Genomic DNA, 21691 nt, shown 5'->3' on the forward strand with positions numbered 1-21691 from the left:
CTAATTATTTTCTCTATGACCTCTCTATTCTGTTTAGTTCCTTTCTTTGCTATGTCTTTCCTTCTCAAAGTGTACTCACAGACACCACCTGTCCACCTCTCCATAAATGTCCAGTATACCCACGTGCAACCGGCATTGATCCATCAATTGCACTTTCTTTTCCACTATTCTGTGCCACATGTTCCTCTCCACACACCAATTAACCCTTTTCAGTACAGAGAGAAAATGTGGCTTTGTTTTTACACAACTTTATTCAATAAAAAAAAGACAATGCAGAATAACATAAGCATAATACTATCTACACAGAATCCACCCATAACAGAGCAGTATCTCCTCCCACTAGATTCCATATGCAAAGCAGTTGCACGCAACCTCCCCCAGGCAGCGCAGGTAAGGGGGACAAGGTAGCACTCACTGTGTAGCACCACAGTGCAAGGCACGGAGCGCCTTTAGGAGGCGGCAGAGTAGTCAGACAGGCCATTCCGCAACAAACAGGATACGAGGTACCAGAAGTAACAGCAGAGCACCTAGTCAGAGACAAGTCAGAAGTCAGAGCCAAACGGGAGTGCGGTATCTAAAACGTGAGACGTAAGACGAAGTCGGAGTGCAAGCCAGAGAGTCAAAAGCCGGTCAGGGAAGGTACAGAGAAGGAAAACAAGAGGCGGGGTCAGAGATCAGACCGAGTCATACACTACAGGGAACAGGTCTAATACAAATAAGGGAAGTCAGAGGCAGAAGGAACACCACGGGTCAGCTGCTCTAGCGAGGAAGCATGAATTATCACTGACCGGCCAGCAGACTAAATAGGACTTAAACAGGCCAGCTCCAAAACGAGGCCGAGGTAATGAACTCCCGTATTACCAGTCCAGAGAGGGAACAGCAGAAAACAAACTCCGAACTGGATCATGACACACAAACCCTTCCATATATGATTGCATATAAACTAGATCAAGCGTTTGCCTTGTCCATTCAAGAACCTTTTTTTTAAGGATTTCCTTTTTTGATATGTTTTGGTCATTATCCTATTAAGATGTCCACTCTGCTTCAGTTGTTTGACATATGGTTGCTCCTAAGAGAGGCGGATCACCAATGGAGGCATCTGGCAGCAGCAAACTCACTTCTACTTATTGAGAAGACACACATGCATTGGCCAATTTGAGGTTCATGCTGAAAAACAGATCTGCATCCTGGAAGACCAGACAAGGCTACAGATCACAGCAGGGATTGATGGGAGGACATTGTATACATAGGGTGCAGCCTTGTGGTGTGGCCGGAGGTCTTGCTATGCACTTAGGGCTGCACAATTTTATTTCCATGCTGTCCGATAGGCCCAATGTGTAGCCAACGTTAGAAAAGTTGAGAAATTTTTCTGTAAAGTAAGTGTCACATCAGCTGTCCTTTCTACATAACTTGAGGTGTCTCTAAGTTATCTACACTTGACAGCTGATGTGACACCACAGATGCCGGTCATGTTAGTTAGACCATAGTCAACTGAAGAATCACTGTTGACTACTATTGACGGTAAATTGTCCTTACATCTTCTGTTTCCACTGATTCATTTTTGTTCTGTAGGTGCTTCCTTGAGTTTGACCAGCTCCAAATCAATACATCAAAAACTAAAGACCCAATTTGCACCTTTGTTTTGTTTAGTGTTTTGTGTTCTTTGCCTGTTTTTCATTTAGACCTTATTATTGTATGTTAATAGCCTTCTTTTTATATATATTTATATATTCACCATTGTGGGCAGGGTTTAGGGTTTCCAGATGTTTTCAGCTGATTCATAAATTGTAACTTTTGAAAAATTAATACAATTTTCCCCCAAATGTGCTCCAGTCTCACCCCGAGTGATTTTATTTACGTCTGAAATTTGTGCAAAAATTTTGTGACATTTTAGGAGGTACATGTGACTTTTTATGCTAGAAATATTAAAAGGGTTTCCCACTGAATCTATGTAAGGCCTCATTCAGACGTCTGTGTTCTGTGTTTTTCACGGATACAACACATACCCATTATAGTCTACGGGTGAAAAACACTGATAATAAAAACGGACACACGGAACGGACTGTACACTGATGACACACCGATCCGAAACGCTGATGACATTGGTACCATTTTTTCACATACGTGTTTAACCCCTTTCTGACCTCGGATGGGATAGTACGTCCAAGGTCAGTTCCCCTGCTTTGATGTGGGCTCCGGCGGTGAGCCCACATCAAAGCCGTGACACGTCAGCTGTTTTGAACAGCTGACATGTGCCCGCAATAGCGGCAGGTGAAATTTAAAAAAAATATGAAATAAATAAAAAAAAATAAAAGTTTAAATCACCCCCCTTTCGCCCCATTCAAAATAAAACAATAAAAATAAAATCAAATAGACACATATTTGGTATCATCGCGTTCAGAATCGCCCGATCAATAAAAGCATTAACCTGATCGCTGAACGGCGTAGTGAGAAAAAAATTTGAAATGCCCGAATTACGTTTTTTTGGTCGCCGCGAGTGTTCTGTCTCCGCCATCTAATATTCTTGCCCTGATTATTTGCTTGCATAATTGCAGTTTCCTCAGTATACAGTATTGATATATTCATGCTTTTATTCATCTGTGATGCTTTGGCTCCCTCTAGCGGCCAGAGTTATGTTGGCAGTTCAATCTTGTTTTTGTATTATCCATGTCTGATTCTCCTCCTCCTTTGCAATGCATTATGGTAGCTCAGCCTCCATTTCCCTCCATTTTTCCTTTCACTTTCCTCAGTCTGCCTTCAAGGAAAGACGCTTCACTTCATCCCCCTTGCGATTGCATTGCCGGTATGTCTTTATGCTTCCTATAGATATTTCTGCTCCATATTAGCCTAGCCTAGCCAGTTGTACTCCCAGTTCAGTTACTAGCTTCCTAAATGTTATGCATAATGTACCTCATGTGTAGTATGTATCTGTTCTATACCATGCACTGATTCTATTTATATCATTGTTCACAGTTTCACCGCATCAATATACCACTACGTTTAATAAAGCACAGACTCAACCACAGTCTCCTTATTGGACCCCGGTATAGCGGTTTAGCTGACTGTATAGCTACGTATGAGCCTGCCTCAACTAGTGAGGACAGAACAGTGAAACGGCAGCCATCCAACTAGTGGGATTCAAGTCACCGGCTACACAGAGACTGAATACAGCTGCAGCAATCTCTGCACAGCCAAGCACTTTCCCAAGACACCATGTCTCACAAATCACATAGGACAAGATCTGTTACTTCCGTCTCCTCAAAGACAACATCCATCAGCAGCGCGGTCGCAATTGCCCGCGCAAATGCTGAAGCCGCCAAAATACATGCGAGCTTTGCTGACCAAGAGATGCAACTTAAATTAGAAAAAGCACGCCTAGATGACGAAGAGAGAAGGTCACTCTTAGAGAGAGACGAGCAAGAGAGAAGGTCGCGCTTAGAGAGAGACGAGCAAGAGAGAAGGTCGCGCTTAGAGAGAGACGAACAAGAGAGAAGGTCGCGCTTAGAGAGAGCCGACCAAGAGAGAAGAACGCAGTTAGAGAAGGCACGTGTGGATGCCGCCTTAGAAAGCCTAGCAGCAAAAAGGGAAGCTGCCGCAGCCCTCGCCGAAGCAGAATCGCTAGAAGCCGCGCAAAATCCAAAGCTGCATAGCCAAAGCAGTATGTCGAGTCTGGAGTTCCCACTGCAAGACTCACCACAACGCACATCTCAGTATGTTAATGACCTTCCTGATCCAAACTATAACCCTGAACCAGTACCAAAACCAGAATACGACACCTCCAGCGAAGTGAGCGAGAGTCGTCACGAGGCTCAGGACAGAAACAAACTCGAAAATGTGAGGCAAAACAACTCTGCTAATGACTACCTTGCCCCTCATCAGGTAACCAACGTGGATCACCCTGCTGACGCACCGTACATCAGGCCGAAGCAATACGACACCGGCTGGCGCCACCATGAGGACACTAACAGGTACGAACGCACCTCACATCACTATCAGGGCGACCCATCACCAGTATACTCTGCTGACAACCGGTTCACGACAGAATTTGCCAAGTTCTTCACACGACGTGAACTGGTTGCCAAGGGACTCATGAAATTCACTGACCGAGCTGAAGGTTACAGAGCTTGGAAAGCTTCCTTCCAAAATGTCATTAGAGACTTGGGGCTACAACACAGGGAAGAGATAGACCTGTTAGTCAAATACCTGGGAGAAGAGTCAGTCAAACACGCAGTAACGATCAGAGACATTAATATAAACCGCCCTGAGACTGGCCTCAAAGAGATCTGGAAAAGGCTGGATGAGTGTTACGGCTCAGCAGAAGTAATAGAAAGAGCCTTGTTCAAAAGAATCGATGACTTTCCTAAAATATCTAACAAAGGTCTCCAGAAACTTAGAGAGCTAAGCGACTTGCTAAAGGAAGTCCAAGTTGCCAAATACGAGGACGACCTACAGGGACTTGCATTTCTCGACACAGCCAGAGGTGTTAACCCTATAGTCCAGAAGTTGCCCTACAATCTACAGGAGAGGTGGCTCACACATGGTTCCACGTACAAATACAAACACAGCGTTCCATTCCCTCCCTTCTCCATTTTTGTAGACTTCATACACCAACAAGCGAGAATTAGAAACGATCCCAGCTTTGACTTTGCAATACCATATGCCACACCGTCACCACCTGCAAATCCACGCAGAACATCTGTGGAAGTACACAAGACTTATGTTTCTTCTTCAGATTCTAATTACAGGTCTGCTGGTTGCTCCCAATCAGAGACAAAGGTGCAGGACCCTGACAAGCAGTGCCCACTTTATCAGAAGCCTCATCCTCTCCTGAAATGCAGAGCCTTCAGAGGAAAATCTATGCCAGATCGCAGAAGCTTCCTGAAAGAAAACGGTATCTGCTACAAGTGCTGCTCGTCCACAGCTCATCTCGCCAAGGATTGCAAGGTCAGTGTAAAATGCACAGAATGTGGCACCACAGATCATAACACCGCTCTACACCCTGGCCCAGCTCCATGGAGTACACAAAACACGCCTGCTGACAGTGAGCATGGCGGGGAGGAAAGGAACACTGATACAGCTACGCCAGAGATCACTTCACAATGTACCGAGGTCTGCAAAGGGACAATAGACAGTAGGTCCTGTTCAAAAATATGCCTCGTCAAAGTATACCCGAAGGGCCATAGAGACCAAGCTGTAAGACTGTATGCTATCTTAGATGACCAAAGTAATCGATCCTTGGCTAGATCAACGTTCTTTGACCTATTCAACATCAAAGGGCCAAGCACTCCCTACTCCTTAAAGACGTGTGCAGGTACTGTGACAACAGCAGGCAGAAAAGCTACTGACTACCAGATCGAGTCTTTAGACGGACAATTCTGCCTACCGCTACCTACGATCATCGAATGTAACCAGATCCCAGACAACAGATCTGAAATCCCTACACCAGATGTAGCAATCCATCACGCTCACTTAAAACGAATAGCACACCTTATACCAGAACTCGACCATCAGGCCCAGATAATTCTGCTGTTGGGGAGAGATATCCTACAGGTTCATAAAGTGAGACGTCATATCAATGGACTTCACAATGCTCCCTATGCCCAAAGGCTAGACCTAGGATGGGTCATAATTGGCAACGTATGCTTGGGACGCATGCACGCCCCATCTTCTGTGACAAGCATGCTGACAAATACATTGGAGAAAGGACGCCCATCTCTGTTTCAACCTTGTAACAATGAGTTCCATGTCAGGGAACTGCCACACAGCATCCAACTGCCCAACCATCTAATAGACTTTACTCACGACAGCAATATAGTGTCGGGAAGCTATGAGGATCAGTTAGGGTGCACAGTCTTCCAGAGAACTAAGCAGGACAACCAAGTGGCAATGGCGGTAGAGGACAAGTTGTTCTTAGAGGTAATGGACAAGGGACTCGTTAAAGATGAGACCAACAGCTGGGTCGCACCTCTTCCCTTCAAAACCCACAGACCACGTCTACCGAACAACAGAAATCAGGCATTACAACGTTTCTCCTCTCTCATTCGTAATCTGCAAAAGAAACCAGAGATGAAAGATCACTTTTTCTCCTTCATGTCAAAGATTTTTGAAAACCGTCACGCAGAACTAGCTCCCACTCTCAAAGACTCTGAAGAATGCTGCTTCCTACCCATGTTCGGAGTATACCACCCTAAGAAACCAGGCCAGATCAAAGTCGTGTTTGATTCCAGTGCTAAATTTAATGATGTCTCCCTGAATGACGTTCTGCTGTCAGGACCAGACCTCAATAACAAACTACTGGGTGTACTTATGCGCTTCCGTAAGGATTCCATTGCCTTCATCGCTGACATCCAGCAAATGTTCCATTGTTTCCTTGTGAGAGAGAGAGACAGGAACTTCCTAAGATTCTTCTGGTACAGAGACAATGATCCTACTAAAGAACTCACAGAGTATCGCATGAGAGTGCACATCTTTGGCAACAGTCCTTCACCTGCAGTAGCCATTTACGGACTCAAAAGGTCAGCTCAGGAAGGAGAACCAGAATACGGAGCAGATGTCAGACAATTCATAGAAAAGGACTTTTATGTCGACGACTGTCTAAAAGCCATGCCTTCAAATGAGACTGCCATCAGTCTTCTCAGGAGAGCTCAGGACATGCTTGCCTACTCGAACCTTAGGCTTCATAAAATAGCCTCAAACAGCCAAGAACTCATGGAAGCGTTCCCTTCTCAAGACCTATGTAATGGTCTCAGAGACCTGGACCTGGGGTCAGACCCCGCACCAATGCAACGCAGCCTCGGGCTTCTCTGGAATCTACAATCTGACACTTTCACCTTTCAGGTCAGCCAGGAAGAAAGGCCTTTCACACGTAGAGGCGTCCTGTCTACCATCAACAGTCTGTACGATCCCTTGGGTTTCGCAGCTCCTGTTACTATACAAGGCAAGGCCCTACTAAGAGACTTAACTAGGGAAACATCTGACTGGGATGCACCTCTGCCACCTGATAAGAGGATCCAGTGGGAAGAGTGGAAGAACTCGTTAGCGGCACTCTCCAACTTGCATATGCCGAGACCATACACCCCTGTGCCATCTACTGAGATACAGAGCCAAAGACTGTACGTATTTGCAGATGCTTCTGTCAAAGCAATTGCCGCTGTTGCCTACCTCAAAACTGTAGACTCCAAATGTCAGTGCCACATTGGTTTCGTCATTGGAAAGGCCAAACTCGCACCACAACCAGAGCACACTATACCCAGGTTAGAGCTTTGTGCCGCAGTCTTAGCCGTTGAGTTAGCGGAGTTCATCGCATCCGAAATGGATATCGACCTGACACAAGCCAAGTTCTACTCAGACAGCAAAGTAGTCCTGGGATATATCCACAACGAAACCAGGCGATTCTACGTTTATGTCAATAACAGAGTGCTACGAATCAGGAGATCAGTTCACCCACAGCAGTGGCATTACATACCCACAGACCAGAATCCCGCAGATCATGCAACTAGAGCAGTTGACGCAAGTCGACTAGGAAGCACAACGTGGCTCTCTGGACCAAAACTATTGTACATTGAGGAATGTTTTCCAGACACCTTCGAACTTGTAGGAGAGGACTCAGATGCTGAAATCCGCCCTCAGGTGTCTACACTACATACAATGACCTCTGTTATCCAGCTTGGATCTTGCAGGTTCGACAGATTCTCAAGTTGGAAGTCACTTACTCGAGCCATTACCTGCCTGACACATATAGCTCGCTCATTCATGGCTACCAGAACTTGTGGCACAGAAAAATGTAAAGGTTGGCATCTTTGTAAAAATACCTACGTTACCTCCGACTTAGAGTTCTCTAGAAATCACATCATCCTCACTGTTCAAAGAAAAACCTACTTGGCAGAAATCCAATGTCTTACTAACAAAGCTCCAATACCAGCGAGCAGCGTATTGAGAAAACTCGACCCATTCATCGACAACAACGGCCTGCTGAGGGTAGGAGGCCGACTCAAAGAAGCTGAGATGGAGTTTGTGGAGAAATTCCCTCGTATACTTCCCGGAAAATGTCATGTTGCCTACCTAATCGTACAACATTACCACAATCTGGTCAAGCACCAAGGAAGACTATTTACAGAAGGAGCAGCGAGGCTTACCCACGAAAGCCTAATCACCTTCATGGCTGAAGCTGCAGCTATAATCAATGCAAGACCCCTGGTTCCAGTTCCTAACGACCCTGAGGAGCCTTTGTTACTGACTCCAGCTACTTTACTTACCCAGAAAACAGGACTGTCCAGTGCACCTCCAGGAGGATTCGACGCGAAGGACCTCTACAAGCGCCAATGGAGACAGGTACAAAGTCTTGCAAATACTTTCTGGGACAGGTGGCGCAAACAATATTTGTCTACCCTGCAGCCACGGACGAAGTGGCAATCTACTAAACCTAATCTGAACATAGGTGACCTTGTTCTTGTGAAAGACTGTCAGATTCACCGGAACCAGTGGCCACTTGGTCTAGTTACCGCAACGTTCCCGAGCAAGGACGGCAACGTCCGCAAAGTTGAGCTAAGGATGACCAAAGGGAATGAACCTAAGACATTTTCCAGACCGGTATCTGAACTGGTCCTATTGTTGCCTTCGGAAGAAAGGAGTAGTGACATCCGTTGATGCCAGACGGGGAGTGTTCTGTCTCCGCCATCTAATATTCTTGCCCTGATTATTTGCTTGCATAATTGCAGTTTCCTCAGTATACAGTATTGATATATTCATGCTTTTATTCATCTGTGATGCTTTGGCTCCCTCTAGCGGCCAGAGTTATGTTGGCAGTTCAATCTTGTTTTTGTATTATCCATGTCTGATTCTCCTCCTCCTTTGCAATGCATTATGGTAGCTCAGCCTCCATTTCCCTCCATTTTTCCTTTCACTTTCCTCAGTCTGCCTTCAAGGAAAGACGCTTCACTTCATCCCCCTTGCGATTGCATTGCCGGTATGTCTTTATACTTCCTATAGATATTTCTGCTCCATATTAGCCTAGCCTAGCCAGTTGTACTCCCAGTTCAGTTACTAGCTTCCTAAATGTTATGCATAATGTACCTCATGTGTAGTATGTATCTGTTCTATACCATGCACTGATTCTATTTATATCATTGTTCACAGTTTCACCGCATCAATATACCACTACGTTTAATAAAGCACAGACTCAACCACAGTCTCCTTATTGGACCCCGGTATAGCGGTTTAGCTGACTGTATAGCTACGTATGAGCCTGCCTCAACTAGTGAGGACAGAACAGCGAGATTAAATTAAAATGCAATAATGGGTGATCAAAAGAACATATCTGCACCAAGATGGTATCACTAAAAACAACAGCTCGGCGCGCAAAAAATAAGCCCTCACCCGACCCCAGGTCACGAAAAATGGAGACGCTACGGGTATCTGAAAATGGCGCAATGTTATTTTTTTTTAGCAAAGTTTGGATTTTTTTTTCACCACTTAGATAAAAAATAACCTAGACATTTTTGATGTCTATGAACTCGTAATGACCAGGAGAATCATAATGGCAGGTCAGTTTTAGCATTTAATGAAAAGCCAAACAAAAAACACGCATGGGATTGCACTTTTTTTGTAATTTCACCGCACTTGGAATATTTTTCCCATTTTCTAGTATACAAAATGTTAAAACCAATGATGTCGTTCAAAAGTACAACTCGACCCGCAAGCCCTCACATGGCCATATTGACGGAAAAATACAAAAGTTATGGCTCTGGGAAGGAGGGGAGCGAAAAACAATTTTTTCTGAATATTTTCTCACGCTAGAGTTCATATGAGTTTATACCAGCAGGGGACGCAGAACCGCAAGTCTAGGTAGCTACGTTCCCCTGCTTTCCATTCATTCCCCAGTTTTTACAGGCAGGGGCGGCTGCATTAGCAGGCTCCTGCTTGTAAAATTATTTAACCCCTTCAGATAGATTTACAGCGTGGGACAAGACTGAATGAGGGAAGGTATGGGATATTGTTGATTTTTTATTTTAACTTTGTTTCAGGTGACAAGGGTCTTCAATTGGATTGAGAGTATAATAAACTATTACAACACCCTGTGTCTTTATTTCAATAAAATACTTTTTTCCTAATGTGTGTGTGTTTTATTAACCATTTACTACTATTGGATTAATAATGGATAGGTGTCTTATTGACGCCTCTCCATTATTAACCTGGCTTAATGTCACCTTACAATAGCAATAACAATAACCATGGTCTCTCTCTAGGCTATTAATATCTGCCCTCAGTCACTGGCTTTCCCACTCTGGAGGAGGAAATTGCGCAGGAGCCCGTGATTTAGCCCTTTATTTTAACAGCTAGAGCCCCCAAATTTTGCACACAGACACTTGTAACATTATTAGTGAGGAATATGTACAAAAATAAGGGATATGAAATGGTTTACTGTATGTAAACCATGTCTCATATCCTGTCGGGTTTGAGAAGGAGATAGGAAAAGCCGGCAATTGAATTACCGGCTTTTCTGCTATCTAGCGCTGTATGAAATATATATATATATATATATATATATATATATATATATATATATATATATATATATATATATATATGTGTCTCACTGACATGATATATATATATATACCCCTATACTATGTGTAGACATTTATTATATCTACTCTAATAAAACCTGTCAGTGTGATTTTACTGTACAAGGCACTGAATTGCTGGCTTTTCTATAGAACACCGCTGCGTATTTCTCGCAAGTCACACTGTTGGTCCGTGTGTAATCCGTATTTTTCTCGCCCCCATTGACTTTCATTGGCGGATTTTTTGCGCAATACGCTGACAAACACAGCATGCTGCGATTTTCTACGGCCGTACAAGACCATATAATACGGATGCGTAAAATACGCCAGATAGGAGCAGGGCCATAGATAATCATTGTACCGTGTGCAATGCGTATTTTCTGCGCCTCTCATACGTCCGTAAAACACGCTAGTGTGACCCCGGCCAGAGTCTGTAAATTCAGCACAGAAAATATGTCCTCTCTCTTTAGTATATGCGCCAGCTGTTGTTATTGTAATTTTTGTACAATGGTTCAGCACCCTCAGTAATTTCAGTGATTTACCCTTCTCCTATAAGTGAAATTCACAATTGTGCAAGTTTGGCCCCAGTGCACCTGGAAATCATTTTAGGCAGTGAGCTGTGGTGCTGCCCAGTGGGAACATTGCTGCCAGTGAAAATGCTGCTGTTTACACAGTTGGCTGCTAAATCCCAGGGATTTCCTTGCACTTCTAGTGACAACACCTGGGGTTTAACTCTAGGAACAAAATCCCATGTGAAGTATTTGCTTCTGGAATTAAAATAACAATATTTTTTGCCATCATAAAACTACTACTGTTAAAACCCTGCACCAAGAGTCAAGAAGTGCAAAAGTACTAGAAGAATAGAAGGCCACATTTCCGTAGGATTTAGCTGGTGTACTCTAGAAAGCGAAGGATCTCTGGAGTTCTTACAGGGAGGAGCGCAATTTTTTGGACATTTGGTACACACATTTTAAAGATTTCCATTACATAACCCTTCTTAATGTATAGACATTTTGTGGACATATTAGTCATGTTCAACTGAAGGGGGAGAGCGCACTTCATGGGACGACCTCCATTAGTTAATGCCAAGCCCAGCGCAGCTCGCGGCTCTGTAGGTCTCTATGGTTCGTATGGTTCCTCAGTGTGATGTTTCATGCAAAAATATGTATTTGTAAAATGAGATGCATATGGATATACAGCATGGTGTCCATATTTTGGATCTATGTGATATACATCAGACATACAGATGTATACAAGCTTATTTTTGGCATCTTGTCTATGTATGGTACAAAACTGAAGAGCAGAAGGAGGAGGAGAACTTTATTTCGTCGCTGGATCTCCCGCAGACATCGCTGAATCGGCGTGTGTGACGCCGATTCAACGATGTCTTCACTGGTAACCAGGGTAAACATCGGGTTACTAAGCGCAGGGCCGCGCTTAGTAACCTGATGTTTACCCTGGTTACCAGTGTAAATGTAAAAAAACCCAAACACTTCATACTCACATTCCGGTGTCTGTCGCGTCCCTCGGCGTTCTGCTTCCCTGCACTGTCAGCGCCGGCCGGCCGTAAAGAAGATTACAGTGGTGACGTCACCACTGTGCTTTATGGACCGTGCTGACAGTCAGTGCAGGAAGCAGAGCGCTGGGGGACAGACACCGGAATGTAAGTATGTAGTGTTTGTTTTTTTTTACATTAGCACTGGTAACCAGGGTAAACATCGGGTTACTAAGCGCGGCCCTGCGCTTAGTAACCCAATGTTTACCCTGGTTACCAGGGGACTTCGCATAGTTGGTCGCTAGAGAGCTGTCTATGTGACAGCTCTCCAGCGACCACACAGCGACGCTGCAGCGATCGGGATCGTTGTCTAGATCGCTGCAGCCTCGCTAAATGTGACGGTACCTTTAGAGATGGTCTTTTATGTCTTTGTATACTACTTATGTGAATGAATGTAAATGTTAGTAATTATATATAGAATTTTGATTGAATATAGTGGTACACCCATTGACTATATCACCTTCAACCTCATACTGCATTAGTAGGACATACTGTACAATGTCTTCAAGTCCTAGAAGCCCCTTTCATATGTTTAAAATACATACATTTTACATACTTGCTAAAGGGATTATTTCATGGACTGAACTTTAAAGATGGACAGCTTGTCACCCTTGGATCTGTCTGTAGGACTTCGTGATCATCTATTATCACCAGGTGAAGCTTAGTTTGACCATGCATTTTCCATGTGAGTAAAATATGCTGGCCACTGAAATGAAAGGCTAACCATGTAAAAATTGGACTGGGTCTGTCAGGTTACCTTTTAGGATTGGCTTTCATCAGCTTTTCGGCAACACAAAATGACCGCCAATTAGCTACCGGATGGCTGATCAGCAGTCAGTTAATTGCCTGTTTATAGAGGTCAACCCAGCTTCCGATACACTCTGACCCATCTGTGATACATCTCTCACTACTTTTATGTTGCCAGTGTTCTCCGCATTGTGAGTCCTGTTTAAACAAGACAATATGCTGCCAAGAACCAAACTAAAAGATCACTTCACCGAATGAACATTTTCCTCTAAATAGATCCAGAGATATGGTCCTTTTTATTTTGTGATAATTTTTGTTGTCTTTTTAAGGGGGCATGGTTCACAGATTATATGGAGGGGGGTGTCTTTAGATACTCTGTATTATTGCTCTGTGAGCTGCTCCTTCTTGGAAAGACCATAAAAGTAGGCCATTAGAGCTATATCTATGCAAACTTGTGGTGGATAAAAAATAATTGGAACAACTCAGGTGGGCAGCAGGAGTATAATAACAGCACAAACTGGTCACTTTTGACCTGGTGACAGTGTCTCTTTAAAGGGACTCTGTCACCTGAATTTGGAGGGAACAATTTTCAGCCATAGGGGCGGGGTTTTCAGGTGTTTGATTCACCCTTTCCTTACCCGCTGGCTGCATGCTGGCTGCAATATTGGATTGAAGTTCATTCTCTGTCCTCTGTAGTACATGCCTGCACAAGGCAATCTTGCAAAAAAAAAAACGCAAAATTAATGAACATGCTGCGTTTTTTACCGCGATGCATTTTTTTTGCGGAAAAAAAATGCATCATGTGCACAAAACATGCGGAATTCATTCTAAATGATGGGATGCTTATTTTATGCGGTTTTAGAGCGTTTTTATCGGGGAAAAAACAGCAACGTGTGCACACAGCCTTAGACATGGCAACAGCTGAATGTTTGGTGTGTCGCATCTTCACCGATCTGATGTTTAAGATAGGCCATCGGTATCAGTCCTGGACAACCTCTTTAAGCAAGAGCAAAAAGCGTTAAGATAATTGGGGCCATGTTGAGATGCCAGGGTCTGGGGAGGGTTGTTTCTTAGGGTACCGTCACACAGTGCAATTTTCATCGCTACGACGGTACGATCCGTGACGCTCCAGCGTCGTAACAATATCGCTCCAGCGTCGTAGACTGCTGTCACACTTTGCAATCTACGACGCTGGAGCGATAATTTCATGAGGTATGTGCGATGTAGAAGCCGTTGGTTACTATGCGCACATCGTATACGATATATGTTACACCATGCAATCATGCCGCCACAGCGGGACACTAGACGACGAAAGAAAGTTTCAAACGATCTGCTACGACGTACGATTCTCAGCGGGGTCCCTGATCGCAGGAGCGTGTCAGACACTGCGATATCGTAACTATATCGCTGGAACGTCACGAATCGTGCCGTCGTAGCGATCAAAATGCCACTGTGTGACGGTACCCTTAGTGGTTTGTTACTGCTCCTTTAAGTCACCTGAGCTTTCGTACATGCAGAATAATAAAATGGGCGATTTGTTAAATATATGAGATGTTGCATACTAGCTGTCTGTATGTAGTGCATCAAGTGTACTGTGCTAAGCATTGCTCCTGGGGGGGGGGAAGGGGGGCCAGGGGGCCCAGTCCGTGCTTGGATGTGTCTGTGTACACCAGTGTTCCCAAACTTCGGTCCTCAAGAGCCACCAACAGGTCTTGTTTTTAGGATTTCCTTAGTACTGCACAGGTGATAATTGCATCACCTGGTGCGATATTCTATTACTGTACCACTCACTGAGCTCTTTAGAACAAGCTATTCCAGAAGGAGACTTTAAAGGCTGCCGGCACTTGGGACCGGAGTGTATGGCTGCATGTATTTCTATGCAGGTGAATGCATCACCTGGACAGGCAAGCATTCAATCACCTGTGCAATACTAAAGGTACCTTCACACAGAGCAACTTTCCAACGATCACGACCAGCGATACGACCTGGCCGTGATCGTTGGTAAGTCGTTGTGTGGTTGCTGGAGAGCCGTCACACAGACAGCTCTCCAGCGACCAACGATGCCGAGGTCCCCGGGTAAACATCGGGTTACTAAGCGCAGGGCCGCGCTTAGTGACCCGATGTTTACCCTGGTTACCATTGTAAATGTAAAAAAAAACAAACAAACAAAAAAAAAAAACTACATACTCACATTCCGGTGTCTGTCACGTCCCCCGCCGTCAGCTTCCCGCACTGACTGTGTCAGTGCCGGCCGTAAAGCACAGCACAGCGGTGACGTCACCGCTGTGCTTTACGGCCGGCGCTCACATTCAGTGCGGGAAGCTGACGGCGGGGGACGTGACAGACACCGGAATGTGAGTATGTACTGGTTTTTTTTTTTTTTTTTTTTACAATGGTAACCAGGGTAAATATCGGGTTACTAAGCGCGGCCCTTCGCTTAGTAACCCGATGTTTACCCTGGTTACAAGTGAACACATCGCTGGATCGGCGTCACACACGCCGATCCAGCGATGACAGCGGGAGATCCAGCGACGAAATAAAGTTCTGGCCTTCTAGCTCCGACCAGCGATGTCACAGCAGGATCCTGATCGCTGCTGCATGTCAAACACAACGAGATCGCTATCCAGGACGCTGCAACGTCACGGATCGCTATCGTTCTTGTTCAAAAGTTGCTCAGTGTAAAGGTACCTTAAGGAAATCCTGAAAACGTGACCTGTTGGTGGCTCTTGAGGACCAGAGTTGGGGAACATTGGTGTACACGAGCAGCTTAATGCCCTCACTGGCATTACAGACGGGCAAGTGAGATACACTATATGGACAAACGTAGTGGCCTCATATACACATGACACCTACCAGAGATCATGATATCCCATAGGTATCAACGTGGAGCTTGTGAATAGAACAGGTTCCCCTATAGGGAGGCTTACTGCACAAGTTCTTCCGCACCAATCTGTGCCTTTATGGACCTTGCTTTTTGCCCTGCGGTAGTCACGGGGAGCTAGACCTTTCCCAAATTATTCTCACAAAGTAGAAAGCATACACTTGTCTTCTAAAACATCCAGATTTCCATTCACTGGAACAGTGTGGCTTCCACCAACCCTTGAGAAACACCCCAAAATCCTTACCCTACATCTGGTGGGAAGAAATTTCATAATTGACCTTTTACACCTGCGATATTCTATTACTGTACCACTCACTGAACTCTTTAGAACAAGCTATTCCAGAAGGAGACTTGAAAGGCTGCCGGCACTTGGAACCGGAGTGTATGGCTGCATGTATTTCTATGCAGGTGAATGCTCCGGTCCGAACCGCCGGGTATTGAGGCGAGAGACTTGCAACTGCATTGCGAGAAACTCGCGCAAGTGGGACACCAGCCTTACCCAAACATAATAGATTGCTGTTGGCCAATTTTTTGCCCACCATTGGTTCTCTCCTGTGTTCTGTATGAAAGAGCCGCTGACTAACTTCACTAGCAGCAGTGTATTTTTTTTTGTTTGTTTTTTTAAACACACACAGCAGTCTGAACATTGGACATGACGGATCTTTCTCTTCTACATAATCTGTTTGGGTATAATCAGTAGGACCCCACAATTGCAACCCAATTCGGAGAGGAAGAATACCTACACCAGCATATCAAAGTCCATCAGTTCACGCCGGCGTGCCCATATCATCATCATTGCCACACACTGCTCCAGCTGTGGAGGAGGAAGAGGGTGCCGGTCACCATGGGAGAAGAATCTCCAACCCCACGCCCATTGTGTATGTGAAGAGCAGCAAGATGTAGGGCGGAATACAGGATAGGAGATATTATTAAAGGGATGGGAGTCACTATTAGTATATGGGGTCAGTTGTAAGAATATATATATATATATATATATATATATATATATATATATATATATATATATATATATATTTTTTTTTTTTTTTTTTTCAAAATAATATGGAAAAAAAAAAAAAAAAAAAAAAAAAAAAAAAGGACAAAAGATATATTTTGCCTGTGAAAATGCTGCTTTATATAAAAAGTAAAAGTAAGCAAAAAATAGATAAATTGTTCAGGCATGCCCCATTCAGTGTAACCCAAGCTGTAAGAATAAGTGCATACACAGGATCAGTGAAAATCTCATCTGACCCCTCAAAGAATGTATTTTTTTTTTCTATAAGAGGCCCATTACCCAGCAGAATTGGAGACTCCTGTTCCCACTAACATTGGCAGTTTAGGCTCACATTATAATAAGGTGTGTGCCCTAATTGTTAGCTCTAGGAGTGACATTTGAGACTGCAGAGTGTAATGTTTATACAGTAATACAGCCACATTAACAATGGTAAAACCTCCAGACCAACCCAAAATAAGTTCCCTTATCTTCTGCATAAGCCTCTTACTATGCAAATCCATTGGTCATCAGCACCTTAGTGGACACCTATTGTTCTGGAGAGACCAGATAGCATCAAGACAAAAAGTCCCCAATTTTCATAGTGTGGAGTAATTAGACCCAAGCCCTTCTTTGGGAGCACCTGGACTGCTGAAGCCAAATGACTTCACCTTTGCCAGAGGGGGGCTGGCTGTGCACACAATGGCCTGATTCTGGCCACAAAGAAGCAATTACCAGAGAACAGTACACAATGAAAAGCATTGATTATCAATGTGTAGCTCCTCCTGAAGGTCTACAGATAATGGAAAACCACTGGCTAGCAGAGTTTGTAAAAGCTATAAGCCAGCAATAATCCCAACTACAATTTGTATTGTCCAGGGTACCAAGTAATAACAGACAATTGATAACAGTATATCAGTTTTATTTTACTGTAAAAAATAAAGTGCAATTAAGGATCAGTTCATACAAAGATATAGCACTCTCCACTAAGCGCCATATCAAAATCCCCAAAAATGATTCAGATGGGATCCCAGACAGAGCCAAGTGTTTCAATGAAACTGAGAAAGCCCCTGTGGACAGTCTGGCCTCCGTCCTGGCAGCATTCAGCTTTTTTTCCCCCCAGACATGTACAAATACAACCAAGTTATTGTGTATGTCTGAAAAATGCGAATACTCCTAGGACGAGGGTCGGTGTCCACAGCTTTATTGAAGTAAATGGCTCCGTCTGGGTTACGGTCAGAAGAACGGGGGTGGGAAATAATGGGCATTTTGACAGACTAAATGGTCTGTAGAAATTATCCCCTGACTAATTGGTATATTCAAACAAAAACTTATTTCATAGATAAAATTCCGTTTAAAAAAACAAACAAACCATAAGACATTCTAATCAAGGAATTACTGATAAATATAGGCTAGATTTTTTCTTCTTTACACAATTTGCACCGACTTTGAAGGACTCGGCCTCCAGGCACAAGAGTCATTTGTTGAAAACATTCATGCCAGCCCCAAAAAGAGAACATGTGGCATTTACATATTCTGCGTTAGCCATTGTCATAAAACCACGTCTTCCCCCAATCAAATCAGGCCATGTTACTGTCCTCTGAGGCCATTGTCCATTTTGGTAAAATATAAAAGCTCCTTAGTGGGCTCAACATTAAGAAGTCGAGTCATCCGGCACAATGGGGTCCATATGTTGGGTCACTGGGAGGTAGGTTGTAGATTGGGGGTAACAGCTCCTGGCATCAATGTAAGAAGCTGGTGCCATTAATATGGCATGCTCTCCTGGCACAGCATAGTTAATGAACGGTGGCTGCAAGAAAGGAGCAGCAGATTGAGCGGCATGCAAAAACTGTGCATTAGGTGGACATGACATGATGGGATAGGCTTGTGGCACGTTCATATACAAATTAAGATTTTCAGCTCCCAGAGGACATAGATTTTGTGGGCGAGCACCTAAGGACCCACGGGGGGCAGAGTTTGAGCTGGAGCTGGAGTGCCTTGAGATATCGGTAGATGGTTCTGTATCCAACAGCCGGCTTTGTTGTGCAGGACCGTTGATTTGGGTTTCTTCCCCAGGTCCAAGATATCTGCAGCAGCATACTCCTACAAGAGCACCCACGATGACAAAGCTTACAAATATGGTGCCAACCAGAAGAAAAGGAAGGTAGGTGGGCACTGGAAGAAAAACAAAATTAAGATGTTGGGTTAGACTTTTTTTTTTAACTGTAAAATAGATATAAAATTGTACAGTTACAAAGTACATAAAAGTTTAACTTAAATGAAAATCTATTGGCTTTACAATGCAAATACACGTTGGGCAGCTCTGGTCAAGATAAAAATATGGCACGTCAAAAACCTAGCAACATGTCTCAAAAGGTCTGGGCTCAATGTATGCAAATTTGTACCGTATTGTTTCAATGGTTGCCCACTGAAGCTCAATATTTGCTGGATTCCCCAGCACTGGGAGAAAAACAAAAAACATCATGCATCGATACCTGCATGGATGCTACAAGGATTCTTTTGGAACATGTCCGATCCATTTTATGTTATGGACAAGTTAAACCTATACATCAGGGCTTCCAGCATGTAAAGCAGACAAATCATTACAATACAAGAATGAGTTTCAAAAGTGCATAAAAGCTATACTGTGTGAACCTGCAGAAGGAAAGATGCCATCTCTGCATATAAATATTATCCTCATCCCACAATAATGCAAAATATTTATCACATACTGAAAGAAGTCTTCAAAAACGGGTTAAATGTCAGTACCATACACATAAAGACCACAATGCATGTATCTTTACTCCAATGTTTGTGGTATGTCTGGCGCTGACCTTTAGATGAAAACAAGCGATTTTCAGCAGCAGAACTTTCTGCAACAAATCTACGACGTGAATTAGTTTCAACTAAAAAAAAAAAGGGGAAAACAAGTCCACGAACTGCTAAAGCTGGCCATTTTGGTATCATACACATACAGTATCCGCACACTGCCAGCATTATATTAATAGCACAGTCTGGGACTCACCTGCAGCTGGTATCTCAATGGCTGGCGCTCCATCCTTGAACATGTCTTCATGCTCCTCACTAGGGCACAGACCCTGGTCCAGTCTGGACTCACTGGCAGTGCAGCAGTACCGCAGACTACAGGCCCCACAACAGTAGGTAGCTTCTACATGGTCATAGCGCTCTGGGCACTGAAACCCTGGGTGCCAACTTCCATAGTTGTCTGACCATCCATGGCAGTACTCTCCAAACTGTGCCCAAGAAGCACTTACATGGAGCAACAGGATAAACAAAGGGCCCATGGTGCAAGCTGAGGAGTAATTGCTGAGTGATGTAGGGGGTAGATGAGTTTTATCAGCTGCTGCTATAACCCGCCTTCCCTGGAAGGGAGTGTCAGTCACCTCAGCCCCAGACACTGCACCCTACCCCCCAGTGCCACTTATCATGGAGACATCTGCACCACAGAGCTGCCATGGGGAGCCAGGATTGTACTTTACAAACAACTGTAGACTTTGTACAAACTCTGCAAGATCCAAAATAGATGGTAACCTGCTCATAATTTGCCATCATTGTCTGAATGGTCCATGAAGTTACAGATTGATGGCCATAAAATCAATACATATGGCAAAAGGTCGTGTGGCCAAAGATTGCTATTCTGCAGCATATTACACGTGGACAGGGTGTCGACATACAAGATACTGCGACATCAACCAGCAAGTTGCCAAAAATCCATCTAGTTTCGGCCATATGAGACTTGTCGCGGTACCTCATTGTCTCACAATTCGGTCTTATTTACTTACATTACGCTGGGCCATAGCCTTGGCATACAGTGATATTTGGCCTCACAACCTGTGTCACATCCGAAGTTGCTATGTAGCCCAGTCTTGGGCAGGTGCTGACGGCTACAGACATTCTTATCCGAGAAAATCGGACAATTACGCAAATCACTCTCTGTGCAGGGCCGTCCGATGAGTTACACAGTCTCATTGACTTGCATCGCCGAGTGCAATCCGAATATCAGATCAAACTCGGACATGCAGCGTTTTTTTTCCTCAGAGAGTCATGTGCACGGACTCACAGACTAACCTTTGTCCGAGTGTGAACCTATGTTTTGTACAAGTCATAAAAACGTCACTTATACATTCATAGTAATGGCGGTAATAAGCCAGGATTTCTGCACACAAATGAAGGCTATGGCGACGCGTTATAATAACAAGTCTATGAGCAGTGGCTTCACATTTGCCTGACTAGCTGTCGCACCACAGTCTTACAGCTGTGCTTTGGCTGTTCTGTACAGACCTGTGTCGCTGTGTAACCCGGGCCTAACAATAGGCTAGGGCAACGAGACAACATGTGGCACGCAAAAGCAATTGTCAGACAACTTGCAGTGCCACATTTGTGGAACTTGTCTGTAATTAGCCGCCATGTGTCTACTATATGGGTATGTGCACACATAGAATGGTCCACTGCGGTTTTTCCTGTGGATTTATCACGTTTTCTATTGCGGATTCCGCTGCGGATTTACATCTGCAGTTTTCTATTGGAGCAGGTGTAAACCTGCAGCGGAATCTGCACAAAGAATTGACATGCTGCGGAAAATAAAATGCTGCGTTTCCGCGCGTTTTTTTGCCGCAGCATGGGCACAGCGTTTTTGGTTTCCCATAGGTTTACATTGTACTGTAAACTCATGGGAAACTGCTGCGGATCCGCAGCTGCGGAAACGCTGCATATCCGCAGCAAAATCCGCATCGTGTGCACATACCCTAAAACTGCATTGTATCTGTACAATTTCTTTCCATGTGTCATCCCAGTTGCCTCTGCTTTGCATATATGTTGTATCTGGTGGTGGGGGGGGGTTTCGGAAGAGGCAGACTGTCTGAACTTGTATCTACTAATCAGTAAAAATGGATGAAACAAGGATGGATCTCCAAAGTATAAAGTCTGTCTTTGGG

The 21691-nt window shown here is 44.2% G+C and overlaps 1 protein-coding gene across 1 annotated transcript; it reads right to left on the reverse strand.

Moving 5' to 3' along the window:
- Positions 1-18390: 18390 nt before the first annotated feature.
- On the reverse strand, positions 18391-20041 carry LOC138666270 (protein shisa-1-like). Its single transcript, XM_069754498.1, has 2 exons — positions 19762-20041; positions 18391-18911 (listed from the first exon to the last, which is right to left on the reverse strand). Exons 1-2 carry the CDS (start codon positions 20039-20041, stop codon positions 18391-18393), a joined length of 801 nt encoding a protein of 266 aa, XP_069610599.1.
- Positions 20042-21691: the final 1650 nt, after the last annotated feature.

The sequence above is a fragment of the Ranitomeya imitator genome, chromosome 2 (genome assembly GCF_032444005.1).
Source record: "Ranitomeya imitator isolate aRanImi1 chromosome 2, aRanImi1.pri, whole genome shotgun sequence".
NCBI classification, from domain to species: Eukaryota; Metazoa; Chordata; class Amphibia; order Anura; family Dendrobatidae; genus Ranitomeya; species Ranitomeya imitator.

Bases quoted from the DNA above. Each gene is read 5' to 3' on its own strand.
- LOC138666270 (XM_069754498.1), bottom strand. From the start codon at position 20,041: ATGGGCCCTTTGTTTATCCTGTTGCTCCATGTAAGTGCTTCTTGGGCA. The intron at 18,912-19,761 runs GTGAGTCCCAGA...TTTTTCTTCCAG, and splicing joins CATTGAGATACCAGCTGCAG to TGCCCACCTACCTTCCTTTT.